The 17,495-nt window shown below is 38.5% G+C and overlaps 2 protein-coding genes across 5 annotated transcripts in view; both read left to right on the top strand.

Annotated features, from left to right (window-relative positions):
- The window catches only part of LOC306993340 (uncharacterized protein), a 179,676-nt gene that overhangs the window by 123,089 nt on the left and 39,092 nt on the right, over nucleotides 1–17,495 (top strand). The gene's annotated exons all lie outside the window — the stretch shown is intronic.
- The window catches only part of ano3 (anoctamin 3), a 134,241-nt gene that overhangs the window by 95,335 nt on the left and 21,411 nt on the right, over nucleotides 1–17,495 (top strand). For all 4 annotated transcript variants that reach the window (XM_079602988.1, XM_079602989.1, XM_079602987.1 and 1 more), the window contains 7 exons: nucleotides 7,798–7,880; nucleotides 12,005–12,145; nucleotides 13,175–13,339; nucleotides 13,934–13,970; nucleotides 14,105–14,216; nucleotides 16,240–16,297; nucleotides 17,115–17,212. In XM_079602988.1, coding sequence (XP_079459114.1) covers nucleotides 7,798–7,880; nucleotides 12,005–12,145; nucleotides 13,175–13,339; nucleotides 13,934–13,970; nucleotides 14,105–14,216; nucleotides 16,240–16,297; nucleotides 17,115–17,212 — 694 coding nt within the window. The remainder of the gene's footprint in view (nucleotides 1–7,797; nucleotides 7,881–12,004; nucleotides 12,146–13,174; nucleotides 13,340–13,933; nucleotides 13,971–14,104; nucleotides 14,217–16,239; nucleotides 16,298–17,114; nucleotides 17,213–17,495) is intronic.

Raw genomic sequence — 17,495 nt, 5'->3', positions numbered from 1 at the left:
GAGACTTTGCACGATACCCACCCATAGGGGAGCATAAGGCCCTACTTCAAGTGAGCATGCAAAGTGCTATAAACCTTAAATAGCCCTTCAGGGTACAACATTCACTATTGCTACCACTCCAAGTGGGAGTCCTTACTCCTACTAAGGAAAGGAGGGAGAATGAGAGCAGGGCATAATGCAGTGTGCATACCACTCTTATCCCCCTAAACCCCCAGGAAACCACAGGGGATCTTCTACTTCAAGACCACAAAATACTGGAGAAGAACAGTTGAACCCTGCCTTGAAAAAAGGCACTCCACCTAAACCCATCTAAATGGATTTTCAAATAAACTCGTGCATGATCTAAAACATCTCTAATTCCTATATCACAACCTGCCTGTCCGAGTGGAGCATGAAAAAATAATTAACCCTTGAATAGACTGTGTGAGAATAATGTAAACTGTCTCACAACTGGGTGGAGTTCCCTCCATATGTCAATCATGCCAGTTTCTTTAAGCATTTTTTTTAACATCGCAGAGATTCAGAATTTATCTTTTTTTGCTGGATTTGAAGAGTCCAGGGAGGGATGCAACTGTACATTCTTGTACATTCATTTATCTTGTCCTGGTGGTAGAATCAAGGATCCCTTTCACCAGAAGATAACATCCTTCTTTATCAGCTATTTGGCTGGAGACCTGGAAAGTCACCTTATTCGATATCAATATTGCAACTCCTCTTGCACGTCCTTTAGTGTTAGAAGAATAAAAAGTGTTTCTAAATCCAAACTTTTTACATTTTTCATATTCAGTTTGTACTAGATGAGTCCCAATATTATGTTGGTTCAGTTTTTTCATCTTAGTTATGAGTTTACAGTACTTCGTTTGATAGGATTTTGCAACCCATGAACGTTAGGTGAAATAATTATATTATTGTTGTGATATTTCTCTTCAGATGTACTATCAATCCCAAGTGACCATAACATTGTAACACAAATAACACAGAACAAAAAAAGTAAAAAAGTTTTTAAAAAAATACAGTAAAAAGAAAAAGCAACTTCCATAATCAAAGTTCCCTTAAAGTAACTTCTAGTTGGAAAGGAACAACTTTGATTAACGAAAGGCCTTCCCCGTGCAAATTGATATTATAAATCAGTGCACGCTTTTTCCTCATCTCCCAGTCTTTCAAGTTATAACGTAAAATCAACTATTAATAAAACTCCAAAATCGTTGTTACCCTTGTTATATTAATAGACTAGACGGATTTCAGAAAAATGGCCTTCTATAAGAAGTGAGGAGCATTTATGGGTACAAGTTGGGAACCGGCCTACCTTACATATTTCAAGGGTGCTGAATCCAAAAAAACTGGTACCCAAGCGAAATTTTGAGTTTTTTACCTTCTAATTTGCATATCAAAATGGCCGCCAAATTGCCTATCTTGCTCAGTCGTTGGACCATTTTCCCCTAGTTTTTTTGTAAGTAGGCAATCAAGATGAGGAAATTAAGTTTCTAGATCGATAGTCAAGGGTCAGAGCAAATATATAATGGAGGCTCACTGCCTTTTTTATGTATATATATGCAAAATACCAACTTTTAAGGTGAAATTAAGCATTATTTGTGTCATTTTTTAAGGCCGACATAAATATTCAATCAATATCACTCTTAAATGTTCCCAGTGTATATATGATATGTGATGTATTCCATATTACATAATAACTAAGAAAAACACCATTGCAAGTTGTCTGAGATTAAATTTTTTTATGCAAATTAAGCATTTGTTCTCTAAATTCTAAGACGGGAAAAACCCAGGTGAATAGTCTCTCTGTCACTCACATGCACGCAGGCCGCATACACACACCCCTCCCCCTCCGTGCACGCCGCGTCTCCATGAGAATGAGTGATCAACGTTGAAAGCAAATTCGCAAAAGGTTGGTATCTCGTGAACACCTTTACACAATCACGCATTAAAAAGTGGTATATCGACCCGAGAAGCGATTAACTTTTAGAAAGTTAACTAGTCGCAAGTTTGAGGTAAGATGCACTTGGGCTGTCGATGTCAAAACACTAGCCTATAGCCTAAGCTGTGATTCAAATATTAAATAATGTTATGTTATAACACATTACTGTTGTGTAAATACACTGTTGATGTACAACAGTGTATTTACAACAGTAAACAGTACAACAGGGGATCAGATAAATACCTGGGCCTATAAATACAGCTCGATGGGCTGATATAATCTGGTTTTTCATCGCCGAAGCGAACCAGAGCGTGTTGCAGGCACGGCAAAGATACGCAGTACTCGTTCCCTCTTCTAGAGAGAATCAGTATTCTGAGCCAAAGCAACGGGGCAGACAGTACTGATTTTTAGACCGAAAGTAGTTTAGCCTGCAAGGCGGGAACCTCTAGGTTATAAAACCTTATAAATGTAGACGGGGAGGCCCAGCCTGCCGCCATACAGATATCCTGCAAGGTAATCCCGCTAGACCACGCCTTCGACGAGGCCATGCCTCTAGTGGAGTGCGCTCTGACACCCAAAGGACACTGCAAGCCTTTAGAAATGTAGGCCAGTGCTATGGCATCAACTATCCACCTGGATAGGCTCTGTTTCGATGCGGCTAGTCCCTTAGAACGTCCGCTGAACAAAACGAAGAGCTGCTCAGTCTGTCTGAAAACAGACGAGCGAGACACATAAGCTCTTAATGCCCTGACTGGGCAAAGGAAGCTCGCGTCCTTTTCCTCGTTGTAAACCGGCAGGACAGACAGGGAAATATCCTGAGCCCTGAACGGTGTGTTGAGGGATTTAGGCACGTAATCGTGACTTGGTTTGAGTGTTTCAAATGTTTCATGTCCGATAAATGGATTGGCTCGAACGGGGCACCTTTCATGGCTTCCAAAACCGTAGAAAGGTCCCTCATGGGGACTGAAGGGGGTCTGGGAGGGTTCAGCCTCTTGGCTCCCTTAAGGAAGCGGATGACCAGATCGTTCCTCCCTAGTGACTGGCCAGTCGCTGGTTTAGTAAACGCTGCTATGGCCGCCACATAAACCTTGAGCGTGGATGGAGTTCTGCCCTTATCCAGTAGCTCTTGAAGGAAAGAGAGAACTTCCGTAACCCCACAGTCTGGGGGTGAAAAGCCTCGAGTTCTGCACCAGCCAGAAAACACAGACCATTTTTGAGGAATAGAGTCGTCTAGTAGATGGGGCTCTAGCCTGCGTGATCGTGTTTAACACTCCCTCCGGGAGGTTAGCGGGTACCCGTTGATGGCCCACACATGTAGGGACCAAAGCTCTGGGTGAGGATGCCAGATCAAGCCCTTGGCCTGAGAGAGGAGGTCTTTCCTCATCGGTATTGGCCATGGGGCAGTGCTTGTCAGCTGCATCAAAACTGGGAACCAAGCCTGGTTTTTCCAGAGCGGAGCCACAAGTAGCACTGAACATCCGTTTTCCCTGATTCGTTCCAATACCTGAGGCAGGAGTGAGATGGGGGGAAAAGCATAGAGTTGGCAGCGGGGCCAGACGTGGGCCAGCGCATCCCTGCTCTTGGAGAAAAACTTCGGACAGTGAGCGGGACGCAAACAGGTCTACCTGCGCTCTGCCGAATGTCTCCCACAGCAGTAGGCCCGTCTGCGGGTGCAGAGACCATTCTCCTGCTGGAACATTGTTTCTGGACAGTCTGTCTGGTCCCAAATTCAGGTGACCAGGCACATGTGCTGCTCTCAACTAGCGAGGATTGTGCTGAGCCCAGACCAGGAGGCGTTCCGTCAGCCTGTAAAGGTTTCGGGACCTGACGCCACCCTGGCGATTTATATAGGCCACCACTGACATGTTGTCCGAGCGGACCAAGACGTGGTAGTCCTTTATCTGGGGACAAAAGCACCTGAGCACGTTGTCGACTGCCATCATTTCCTAGACAGTTAATGTGTAGAAGCTTCTCCCGTTCTGAACACTGGCCAAAGAACGGTCTGCCCTCGAGCACCACTCCCCATTCTGAGGTGGAGGCGTCCGTGGACACCACCTTCACGCTCAAGGAAGTCCCCAGGTTTACACCTGACTGATACCAGTCGATTGCTCTCCAAGGTTTCAGAGCTGAGACGCATTTCTGATTGACCGTGAGGTGAAACAAACCAGAGGCCCATGCCCGAGGTGGTACTCGCGCTTTTAGCCATAACTGCAGCTTAACTTTTGTCTGCAGAATATATGATGTGCATAAAACAGACTCTGTTGATGCAGCACGGCATATACTTTTCTCCAGGACAGGTAAACCAGAAGCAATGCCGGCAACAAGCGATGCGATCTCTGTGATTTGGCGGGATCGTATATAATTTTTTCAATGTTTTTGTTTCATGCGTGCCTTTTTTTCCATCTTTCGCGAAGAATGGAGGCTGCGTTGAAGTGATTTGATAGTGTTTTGGGTGCTGGGTCATATCGCTATACAACTGCTATTCAATTTGCAGAAAGAGAAAGCTGAAAATTATCAGAAGAGCAAAAACAAAAAGAATGATTAGATGGAGATGAATGACATGTATAGCAGCATGCGGTAAGGAACATTCTTCTGTTTATGATATATCATACAGCTAGACCTATAATAACGGCAAGACATTTCCTAGTAAAGCCTATTGACGTCATATCAGGGAGATAAGTCAGTCAATTTAAGTAAAATCACAGGCTTCGGTTATCCCGTGTGAATGCGCCACACGAAATTCAGATGTGTGGGGGTCATTTCTAAATCACACGTGATCCTCAGATAGTACTAATCCCGTGCGAATAGGGCTTAAGAGTGATATTGATTGAATATTTATGTCCGCCTTAAAAAATGACACAAATAATGCTTAATTTCAACTTAAAAGTTGGTATTTTGCATATATAAATAAAAAATTTATTATATCCATTATATCTTTGCTCTGACCCTCGACTATTGATCTAGAAACTTAATTTCCTCATCTTGATTGCCTACTTACAAAAAAACTAGGGGAAAATGGTCCAACGACTGAGCAAGATAGGCAATTTGGCGGCCATTTTGATATTCAAATTAGAAGGTCAAAAACTAAAAATTTCGCTTGGGTACCAGTTTTTTTGGATTCAGCACCCTTGAAATATGTAAAGTAGGCCGGTTCCCGACTTGTACCCATAAATGCTCCTCACTTTCACTTTTTGGGTACATCCCATCTAGACTATAAACTGCTATTTTAGTCTTATTCAATTTTGGACGTCACGGTTTTACTGATAGTTCACCCTAAATGAGTCAAACAGTTTCTCCGGTGTCCCGGTGGAAATCCTGGAGTCTTTTCTGTGCCCTCTCTTGATGGCCATCTCGGTTGCGTCGCAATTTTGCGCCCGCTGTTTCCCAGGAGATTTTACTCAGCCTCTCCATTGAAGCTGAAGCAGTGGTGTCCTCTTCTCTGATACTGGCCGTGGTCAATCCTTTCTTTTTTAGGTCTTCCATCGCCTATAAACAATGGGACCATCCTCAAAAAACAGCCGAAGTTTAGCGGGGGTGGTGTCTGGAAACGGAGACCCTTCTCTTTGAGTATTTTCCTGATAGGAGTGTATGCCTTCCTCTTCTTTTGAATCTCACCGGGGTAGTCCTGGTCGAAGTACACTTGCCTCCCTTTCAGGTAGACTTTTTCCATGCCGAACAGAGGACCAGCTCTTTAATCCTATATTCAAGAAAGTACAAAACAACCATTCTGAGATTCGCATTTGGCGGTGGCTTGGGGCTGAGCGCTGTATCCCAAGTTCAGTATCGGGGAGGGACAATTCCTTCTTGGTGAAACTTTCAACAAACTCCTGTATGTGTTCACCTTCGGCCTCCTCAGGGATTCCGTACAAGCGTTTATTGTTTCGTCGTGATCTTGCTTCTAAATCTGTCAGCTTTGTTTGCATTTTTTGTTGAATGTCAAGGGTATGGCAAAGCACATCTCAAGCCTCCGCACTCCACTCTTCCAAATCCGCCAAAGTTCGGCATCTCCACTCTATTCACAGCGTCTTTCAGATCTTTGGCAATTTCGTTCAGTTTAAGATTTATGTCCGTACTCAGGCTCGTCAAGTCAGTTTTCCAGTCTCTGATGAAAGTCTCATGAAAGTTGTTTAGTTCTCTGGGAGAATATAACCTTCACTTCATCAGAAGGGATGCAAATACAAGTGTGGCACAGAAAAAAGCCAAAAGCTCTTGCCATTGCAACTCAACCCCTAGGGAAACCATAGCGAATATATAGCGCTGATGCAAACTTGCATTGTTTCCGTGGCCTCGTTCACGCCAGCGTTGTCATTGTCGTCATTTTCTTTTGTTTCTCTCTGTTTTGTCAGGTCTTTGGAATTCTTTGCCTCTAGCTTTTCGTTGTTTCTCCCCCTCCATATTTGTTCATCAAGTCTCTTTAATCAAATACTCTTTAATCAAAATTGTTTATTTTTTGCTTTTAGACAAACTGAATTAAATGGGTATAAACCTGGAAACCATATTTTTCAATTAGACCAATATAAAATGCACTTTAAATAACTGACACAGTCTTTTCACTTTGTTCAGTGTACGACATAACTGAGAGAACAAAGACATCATGACTCTGAGGCCAGGACTTCAACGCACCTCTTAACATAACCATGTCATGATTTGACCTCCACATAAATCACTACAGATAACATTACGGAAGGGCATGAAATTTGCACAGTAACCAGATAGAAAAAATAAATTATATGCTGTAAATTATTTTTTAAAAAAATGAAGGCAATCAATATATGCATAGGAACAGTTCAAGGAGGGTGTTAATGCCTGAGGAAAGCTCAGAATTTGTCCATTTATCTCTCTGGATGTTGCTCCGCTAATGGATGGCAGTTGATTTTCTACTTGTGCTATTGATTTGCTTTTATTAGATACTATGTTATTCTTCCCACTGTATAGACCTTATTAAACAATATTTATGAAAATGCGATACATCATCTGTAAATAAAGGGTGATATCATATTTTATGTGACCAAAAAGTTGAATGTAGTGCTTCGCTTCACAGAGTCTACTACATTGGCGAGTGCTAACAAAAGTCTTATTATTGTATTATTAAAAAATGGGGACCATACTGTTCCTGATAGAGAGACCCAACGGGATCTGCAAGTCGAATTCCTAAAAGCTCATATGTGAACTGGACTTTAAAAATTAAACAGTCTCTCTTCTTGGTCTTTCTCTTCCCTTCCAGCTCTTTTGCTTTGAAACAAAAGTGGGTCATACAGTCCTTTGGTAGAAGGTGTGATGTGAACTCAGAGCACAGATACAGTCGTTTTTTTCTTTTTTTTACATCCGAAAACCTCACAGAACTTATCTTTATTTTTACTTCATTTATTTAGTATTCCTCTTTTAGTGCATAAATCAGTTCCTAGGATTCTGACAAATGAATGCTTCTGAATGAGCCAGCTGATTACATTCTGTAAGCAAGATTGAATGTGAATGTCTACCAGTGAGATGAAAAAAAAAATTATAGATCTAACCCAAAATTCTGATTGAATGAGGATTCAAAGCGTGAAATGCTGATAAACACATCTCCGATAACACGTTGTGGGCTTATTCTGTTGCAAATGAACAAAACCAACAAGGTGTGTGGAAAAGACATAAGTACTTTATGAACACAAAAACAAAACTAGCAGCAATTGTGGAGTGGAGAAATGAAAGCATCGTCGAAGCACTTATATTCATGTACGTACATTGAGTATGTATAGGCCTAAGAGGACCTGCCCTAGTTGCCTTACTTTAAACACCGTGACTAATGTCTTTGAGTAACTATCCTGTATTCCAAAGCTCTTTATGTTCATATCTTACCGCTTCCTCCTGTACCATCACAGCCACAGTGTTCCTTGAGTTCTGGAAGAGGAGAAGAGCGGAGTTAACCTACGACTGGGATCTGATTGACTGGGAGGAGGAGGAGGTGAGCCTGCCTTTGTGATGAAATTGGGATGCTTTATGTTCTTATTTCTTTGGAAAATATCATAATCGTTTGAGATCTGTTAAAATGACCATTAAGCTCATTAACAATTATAACTGGTGTGTGGCCAATCTATGTGCTGTTTGTTGTATTTCCTATAGTGTAAAATCCCTGTCATGGTGTGTTCTGTGAGTGTGCCTCCTACTGTACAATGTTTTGTTGTGCATGCTTAGCTCCCAATGGGAATATGTCTTAAGGGTGTTCACACTGATTAGTACTGACAAAACGTTTGGTTTAACTTTAACATGCAAATGAGCTGTGACGTGATTCAGCGTCTACCGACAGGAGTGTACGTCTTCTGTGAGGTACTGTGGTCAAGTATCAGCAAGATGAGAGAAGTTATTTTTGCTGCAACTCAGGCTATATTTGGAAAGATGTGCCTGTAGCGAGCGACACATTTCTTCAAAAATATTACATTGATTGTGCAAAAGTGTCAAAGTGAAATGTCCAGTGAGTGACGCTAAAAGTGTGTTCAGTTTTATCTAAAACAGATAAATGTGAATCTGGGAATGTTTTATTACGCTGGTTGATATACATATCACAGCAGTTTGGAAATTAAATGTCTGGTGAGTGGCTTTAAAAGGTAAATACTCTATCGCATTTGATAATAACGTAGCACCTACACTAATCTTTACACTTCTGTTTACCCTTATGACTAAGGCCCTGTTTACACGAGAACGCTCGCGGGTGAAAACGTAAAAACATTTTATCGGATGTGCGTTTCGTTTACATGGCGACAGCGTTTTTGGGGCTTAAAAACGCAAAAAATCCCCCAGAGTGGAAATCTTAAAAACACTCCACCATCGGGTTCCCGTCTAAAGGGTAAAAACGCAAAAGTCTGCTGCTAGACAGCGATACGTCACAGACATGCGCCAGTACAGAAAAATAACAAAACATTATCAAACTAAAATATAGCATTAATTTCATTAAAATAAAAAAACAATAAACAATAATAAAAATAGTTAATAATAGTTAATAATAAAAAAAAAAATTTTAAAATCATTTTTGAGCGACACGTGAAGAGCACCGAGGGTTAAAGCAGCAGCTTTACCGTATTAAACATGAAAAACTGTGTCACTTTCACTTTCAGTGCTTCACATCGCCCCCTAGCCGCCTGGAGTGCACACTACATCTAATTTCACACACTTTTGTGTCACCAAATGCACGCAGATTTCTCCCCATAACGCTCGTCTAAACGCAGAATAAAAAGTGATAACGCAACGCCACTTTTGAGTTTTCTCTTCAAATCGTTTCCGTGTAAACATAGCCTAAACTTATAGTGTAAACTAAAACCATGAGAGAACAAATTCCAAGCTCGGAGCCTCGGACAGCACGCCAAATACACTTGCTCTAATCTGATTATTTGTAAGTGTGAACTCATGAAGTATTAGTTTGGAAATCATGCAGTATGGTAAAAATGTTTTGAGGTCATTCAATAGTCTTGCGCTAGAAACCACGTCAAAATCAATAGATAAATAATCTGCCCTAAAATCATAATTTGTGACCCTGGATCACAAAACCAGTCACATGTTTCGTGGATATATCTGTGGCAATAGCCAACAATATTGTATGGATTAAAACGATCTATTTTTATTTTATGCCTAAAATCATCTGGATATTAAGTAAAGATCATGTTCCATGAAGATATTTTGTAGATTTCCTACCGTAAATATATAAAACATGTATTTTTGTAAGTGCGCAGCACAATCGTGAACATAAATGCACAACTTTAAAAGAGATGTTCTCAATGTTTCGATTGTTTTGCACCCTCAGATTTCAGATTTTCAATAGTTGTATCTCTGCCAAATATTGTCCTATCCTAACAAACAATACTTACACGGAAAGCTTATTTATTCAGCTTTCAGGTGATGTATAAATCGCAATTTCAAAAAAAACTTGTGACTGGTTTTGTGGTCCAGGGTCACATTTGTGTGAAAAGGAATAAATGTTGTTAATGCTACACATAATTCACTGCAGTTTTCATCTGAAATGACATATGTATAGTTCAGTTTTTGGAGTTTAGCTAAAAAATTTAGGTAAAGGCACGTCTTTCCATTGAGCCTATGTTGTTTTACTGTCAACAAAACCCCACTATAGCCAGTAGTACAGTTCAAGTATATTCACTTCCCGTGATACAATCTCAGTGTGAACAGCCCTTCTTGAATCGCATATCACACATCAGCATGTGCAGAGTGACAGTGAATTCATGTATTGAGCATTGTTTTTGCTAATTAATTTGTGTGATGCGTGAACGTGTAACGTGTTTGAGGGAACACCTCAAAATAATCCAGAGATCAAAGTGATCAGATGTGGATGATACTTGCTGTGGTGTGTTGCCCTGTAGAATTATGTTGTTGCTAGTTTCTGTATAACGGTGGTTCTCAAACTGGTTCTTGCACCTGAAGCGTTTTACAAGCCTCTTTTCCACCAAGATGGGGCCGATTCTTGTGCCAGACGTGGTGCTAAGCCTTGCTATTTTAAGAACCGAAGTGATACCGGTTAGGGCTGTAAACGATTAATCGCGATTAATCGGATCCAAAATAAAAGTTTGTTTACATAATATATGTGTGTGTATTGTGTATAATTATTTTGTATATATAAATACAGACACATGCCTGTATATATTTAAGAAAAATGTGTTATTTATTTATAAAATAGTTATATTTATATAGAATATAAATAATATAAAAATATATATGCAGTATATGAATGCAAATATTTCTCAAATATATGCATGTGTGTGTATTTATATATACAAAATAATTATAAACAATACACACACATATATTATGTAAACATAAACTTTTATTTTGGATCCGATTAATCGCTAATACCGGTTATGAAGCTGTGGTAGCTTTTATTTTTCTTCTCCTCAGTCTTATTTCTTTTGTGTTATCATTTTTTAATTTTTTTGTCCTTTTAATAACTTTTTTTTTTTTTTTTTTACACTGCAGATGTTAACACAGCAGCTAGCAAGCCAAACTGTTGTTGTTAGAAAACCGTAATCTTAGTTTTAATTGACAATTGGTTCCTGGTTCCACACCAGATTAAGATTTTAGGGCTGGTGTGGAACCAGCTTTCCCAGTCTGGAACCCGGTGTAAATGGAATGGGAACTAGCACCAGAACCAATGCTGATGGAAAAGGGGCAGCAGGTGTGACACAACTTAAATTTATTTAAATACATTTTAAGTTTATTTCCCAATATATATATATTTATATATATATATATATATATATATATATATATATATATATATATATATCACCCACAAATAAAGGTTCTGCCTACATTTACCTTCTCACTCTCATGTCATTCTAAATTGTATTACTTTTGTTCTTCCACTGAACTCAACATTAAAATGTAAGAGCTACAACTGAAAGGCATTTTTTTTCTCTCGTGTGTAATGACATTTTGGTCTGATCTTCACATAAAGTTATCGAATGACTTCAGAAGGCTTGACTTAAATGTAGCACACTATTTGCATTGACTACTTTTGTGATGCTTAACTGTCCCACTATATGCTTTCATTTGTTGAAGAGCAACATGAACCGTCTTCAAAACATCATCTTTTGTGTTTCTAGTAAGAAAGAAAGCAATATGGGTTTGGAAAGACACAAGGCTGAGTAAATAATGACAGAATTTTCATTTCATTGCGTGAACTAATCCTATTACTATGTCTTTGTTTTTAATATGTATCCTATGTTCTTACATCGACATTATTACACTGAAAAGTAAGGGGGTGTCTAGGTGATATACTTGCATGGTGTGATTCGATCAGATGGGAAAGTTTGAGAACTGCTGCTGTATACAGTCCCTTATATATTTAACTGCCATACTGCAGAATGTACTAATAAACGTATCTCATGTTCAGGCTCTGAAGTGACTCATGTTAACTCATTCAGCTCATGTGATCAACTTCTGGATGACATCATCACTGGCCATCATGCCCAGCCAAAGCAGATGATGATGCTGAACATCTGTGTGTGATGAGATTCATTCATGAAAGCTGTACAAAGATCTTCAAAACAAATGTGTTATGAGTAATATGATGTGTTTGTCAAAAAGGAGGAACTACGGCCCCAGTTTGAAGCCAAATACTCCCGGAAGGAGCGAGTAAACCCTATCTCAGGGAAACCAGAGCCCTTCCAGCCCTTCACAGACAAATTCAGCCGACTCATGGTGTCTGTTTCGGGAATCTTCTTCATGGTGAGATTCAGCGTTCAGAATATCCCTGGAGTCACAGTCAGATCAGAATTATTGGAATTGAACCATTCTGGTATTCTGATTCTTAACAATTCCATAAAAAAATATTGGTTTCACTTTTCTTTTCTTTTTTATGTCTTTGTTATTGTGTAATTACACAAATACTGCAAGTACTGATTAACAATATGTACTAGGGTAAGGTGTGGTTTGTTTTGTGGCAAGTTGCTTGTAATTATGCATAATTTTAATAAATACATGTAGACACTAAAAAAGGGTAACCCAACTTTTTAGCAATTTTGAGGAAGAAGGAATTGACAACATTTAGAAAACCGTTCTTATTAAATGTAATGCTTCCGGCAGTCTCTTATGTAATAATATAATTTCATTAATAATAAATTATATTATATAATCATAGAAAAATAGGTATATCAAATTATTTAAATAACACTTTAACAAGTTACACGTGTACTTACTATAGTAATCACAGTAAATTTTGCATTATTACAAGCAACACCCTAAACCGAACCCTAACCTTAACCATTTAATAAGTACATAGTTTATTTATATTATTTAGTACTTGTAACTGTTGTTACACTGTAATTACATAAAAGCCAAGAATTGTCCACCAAATCAGTGGGAATCATGGGACAATAATTACACTTAAAATGTATTGTGTGTTAAATACTCTTATATGAGGCTGTTGTATGTATTCTGATGCATATGTTACATATCTTATGCGGATCCTCCATCTATACAGGCAGATTAATGCAGATCAAATGTCATGAACATTTTGTTTCCAGTATTTTCAGTTCCCAAACCTATCTGTAGCCCTAAAGAATATTTAAACTTAAAACAAATCTAAAGTTATCTCACATAAATAACTGTCTCCATCTGGTGGTCTTGAATTAAAAGACAATGCATATCAAAACCATGTTTATAAAGGAAAATTCTGAGACTCATCCAAATATATTTCCATCTTTTTATAATATTTCAGTGTGACACCTTGCTCACCTCTCCTCATTTTTCTTCCAGATCTCTCTGGTTCTGACGGCCGTGTTTGCCGTGGTGGTGTTCCGGCTCATTGCCATGGAGAAGTTTGTTTCCTTCCAGTGGGAGTTTGTGAAGAAGAACTGGCAATTCGCCACCTCGGGCACTGGAGTCTGCATCAACTTTATGATCATAATGTCTCTGAATGTGGTTAGTGTTTTTTCTCTTGTCCCGAAGGCCTCTTCCCACCAAGAGAGAAACAATAAAGTCCCCCTGAACTAAAAATGTCTAACCGTTTATGCAAAAGCTCTACACAAAATGTTTCCCTTTATTTTGATGGTCACTTAAGTAGTGTCTACTAACTCTCATTAGATTTTTGGTAGAGTATTAGTATACTGGTAGGGCTGGTAGGGTTAGGGTTAGAATAAGTTGCAAAGTTACTGATAGTTAGTAGAATGTCTGTTGGACTGGATACAACTTAATTTCCATTTCTCCTAAACACATGTAATGGAAATGCTACTTTTTCAGTTCATATTTTCAGACTTGTCTCTTCACTGTAAAAAAAAATGTTGGTTTAACTTAAAAAAGCAAGTTACCTTGTTCCCTTAAAATTTTGAGTTTGTTGTAATTAAAAATTTGAGTTAATACAATGAAGAAGAATGGTTTAATAAACAGAAACTCAACATAGTATGTTATCTTCACACATTAGTTATCGAAGTTGATTTGACAAGAGATAAATAGTTGTGATAAAAAATCATGAAAATATTTTTTTACAGTGTATTTCCATTTTCTTTCACCCAACAGGTCTATGAGAAAGTGGCCTACCTACTTACAAACCTGGGTAAGTGTTGATTCAGGCAAGGTTACTATTGATTGAGGGTGAAATTCGTGCATGTGAGAAACTTTCCTCACGGCAATAACATGCAGTGCAGAACTTCCCGAATGATTCTCGCATGGCTTTCTCTTGTGATATAGAACACCCACGGACGGAGTCGGAATGGGAAAACAGCTTTGCCCTCAAGATGTTCCTCTTCCAGTTTGTCAATCTCAACAGCTCTACCTTCTACATAGCTTTCTTTTTAGGGAGGTAAGCAATGCTTGAACTTTAGTTCACATATTATTCAGTTATTGGTTGACCTGATGTTGCGGCCTCCATTTGCCATTAATATACCACTTAAAGGGCACCTATTATGACATTTAAAATGTTCCTAATGTTGTTTAGGGAGTCCCCAACAACAGTTTTACATGCATGCAATGTCAAAAAACACTTTTGTTTTCGTATAATATGCATTTATTTTTACCTGATTTGCTCACCGACTCCCAAATGATTCGTTCAACGACTCATTTTTCCAAACCCCTCCTTTGCGCGACGCTAATCTGCGGTGATTGGTCAGATGACCCAGCAGTGTTTACAGAGATAATACTTATTGTTTAACACGGAGTACAATGATGCTTTTATCAATTAAATTGTGTTATAATAATGATTATAGTCCACTGCTTTGTAGTTTGTAGTAAAAAACTAAAAATAAGATAAAGAATGTAATGTTATGTTAGCGAGCATAGCCCAGAGTTCATATTATAAAAGCACAATCAGTCTTTGTTTGCGTTAGCCCGATGCATAAACATAACGTAAAAAAAAACAAAAAAAAAAAACAGTTACGTTACTACGAGGTATTACTCTATTCTTTAAGACAACTCCGAAAACAATGACAAACACTTCACATATCTCAATACAATTGCCATTGAAGACCTAGAAGCTAAACGGTGCTTACACAACAAACAAAATAATAATTAAGCATCCTACACAAAACATATAAGCAACAATTATTAATAACACTTACAGGTTGTGATACGGAGGAGGAAGCTGATGCAAATACACATGAACCTTCCTTCAATATCAATGGCGCGAGCAAAGCACAAGGCTCGGACTATACTTCTGTGGTATAGTTGTATATATGAATTGTAGCCACTTAGTCTTCAAATGCTCCTCCTTGGGCAGATGAAAAAAGTTGGCTTTTGAGTCGCACTTCAGAACACAGCGTCTCGTCGCCATGATGTTTTCCCTGCTGGCCTTGGAGCGCAATAAGGGGGCGTATATCGTATTCAAATAACTTGGCAAGTTGACGTCATCTAGTCAGAGAAAAAGCTTCGGTCTTCTAACGATTCATAAAAATGACTCAGAGTCGACTCTTACTTTTGAAAGACAATAACTTTATATACGGTGCACTTTCATATTTCAAACTTTGCAGGATGTTTTTGTTCACTTAGGTCTATGTTACACACTACATGAAAGGTAAATTTCAAAATTCCATAATAGGTGCTCTTTTAAGATTTGTTATTTTGTCCCGTTTTATTTTAAAGGTGCTGGATTTATTATTTTGTCTGTAGTAAAGCATACATGTACCATAATATGTTTGCAAATATTTAGGAAACATGCTAAGTTCACATTATTACAGCCAGTTATTTTGCTTTGAAATGTGTGTTCCGTGTCAGAATATCTGTTTTTGTTTTTGGTCTGTGTGATCTCGCCCACTGCCAAATAATTACAATTAATTAAAAAGAAACTGTAAGTGACACATTGAATTTAAATTGACAACTTGAAGTAGAAAGACTAAAATAGTATTCTTCAGAAAAAAATAATTACTGTGTAGATGCAGGTTTTTACGTTGTACTTAAATTTTAAAATATAATTGCATCAGTAATACAGTTGACTTTTCAATTACACCTTAACCCACCCTTATAGCAATAGCAACTTTATTTATGTAGCACAATTAAAACAACACAAGTTGACTAGTGTGCTTTTCAATGTCACTCACACAAAAAAAACAACTACCCATACCACTACACCTGTCCCTAACCTTACCCGTATCACACCTCAACAGCAGTACATGTCTTTTTTTCATGTAAGTACATACTAATTACAGAAACCTAATATAAAGTGTGTCCGATAGTTTTACCTGTTTGCCTAATGCATACAGGAATTAGATAGTTTCCTCGTTGGCGATGGCACATGCAAATACAAAAACCTCCCCCACGATAGAGTGGCTAATTGAATTCCAAAGCTATGCGTTATTGTGATGTGTGTGTGTTGTGTGGTGTGTATTCCACAGGTTTGCTGGCAGACCGGGGGATTATAATAAGCTGTTTAACCGGTGGAGGATGGAGGAGGTGGGTGAGATGAGTCCTCTCACACTTGGTTATTAGTGTCCTTCAGCATGATCAACATTCCCCTATCAAATATCTGCCTCAGTTATGAAACTCCCATGAGATTTAAATAAAAATGGTTATTATTCGGTGCAGCTTTCTCATAATTGCCTCAACATAACTGTGGTTGCTCGTAACACCAGTGTACTGTCTGTGTAAATCATGTAGTATAATCAAAACCACCCTTGTGAAAAAGTGTGCTTGAACAGACTTAAAGGACAAGTTCGGTATTTTACACTTAAAGCCCTGTTTACAGATCGTATCTGATGAAATAGAACGGTTAAGATTAAACTTTGGTCAGATGCTGCTGTCCCGAGAATTTTAGGTTTATTTTCACTTTCCCCCCCACCCCCACAATGGCAGTCTATGTGCACTGGAAGATTCCTTCCTAAAAACACATTAAACTTTCGTTTACAAGATGCTGTGTGAGGTGCGGTATTACTCCGCCGCTGGAGTGTCTATTATTCAAGCTCTCAACGGAAGAATCACGGGTGTGACACGTTTGGCAAAATAGGTCCACAAAAGCGAAATAAACCTAAAATTCTCGCGACAGCAGCATGTGTCCAAATTTTTATCTTAACCGTTCTATTTCATCAGATACGATCTGTAAACAGGGCTTTAAGTGTAAAATACCGAACTTGTCCTTTAAGTATAGTTTTAAAGTGCTCTTGCCAAATGTATTTTATTATTTTAAAGTTTATTATCCCCATAATCAGATGTGATCAAATGTGGTTATTTTTCACAAGAGTGATCAAAATGTTAATGCTTTTTTCCCCTTTAGTGTCATCCCAGTGGTTGTCTGATCGATTTGTGCCTACAAATGGGAGTGATCATGGTGTTGAAACAGATCTGGAACAACTTTATGGAGCTGGGCTACCCGTGAGTATAAGCAGACACACAGTGGCATCAGTGGGGTACACATGGGGAGGCCATGAACAAAAAAAAATATATAAAAAAACCTGACACAATTGTTAAATGGTTTAGATAACTGGGAAACAATTTTCCTTCCACAGTTCTGTGTTCTATATTTCAAGCTGTTGCTTATTTGACAGTATCTATAGTGGCTTGTTAACCACTTAACAAACTTAACCTAGAACAATAGCTTACTCATCTCAAACTATATATCTCTATATATTTACTTGTGCCACAAAAACTTATCTAC

This window comes from Phoxinus phoxinus (genome assembly GCF_949152265.1).
Source record: "Phoxinus phoxinus genome assembly, chromosome: 25".
Lineage (NCBI taxonomy): Eukaryota > Metazoa > Chordata > Actinopteri > Cypriniformes > Leuciscidae > Phoxinus > Phoxinus phoxinus.
This window is presented reverse-complemented; position numbering and strand designations above follow the sequence as displayed.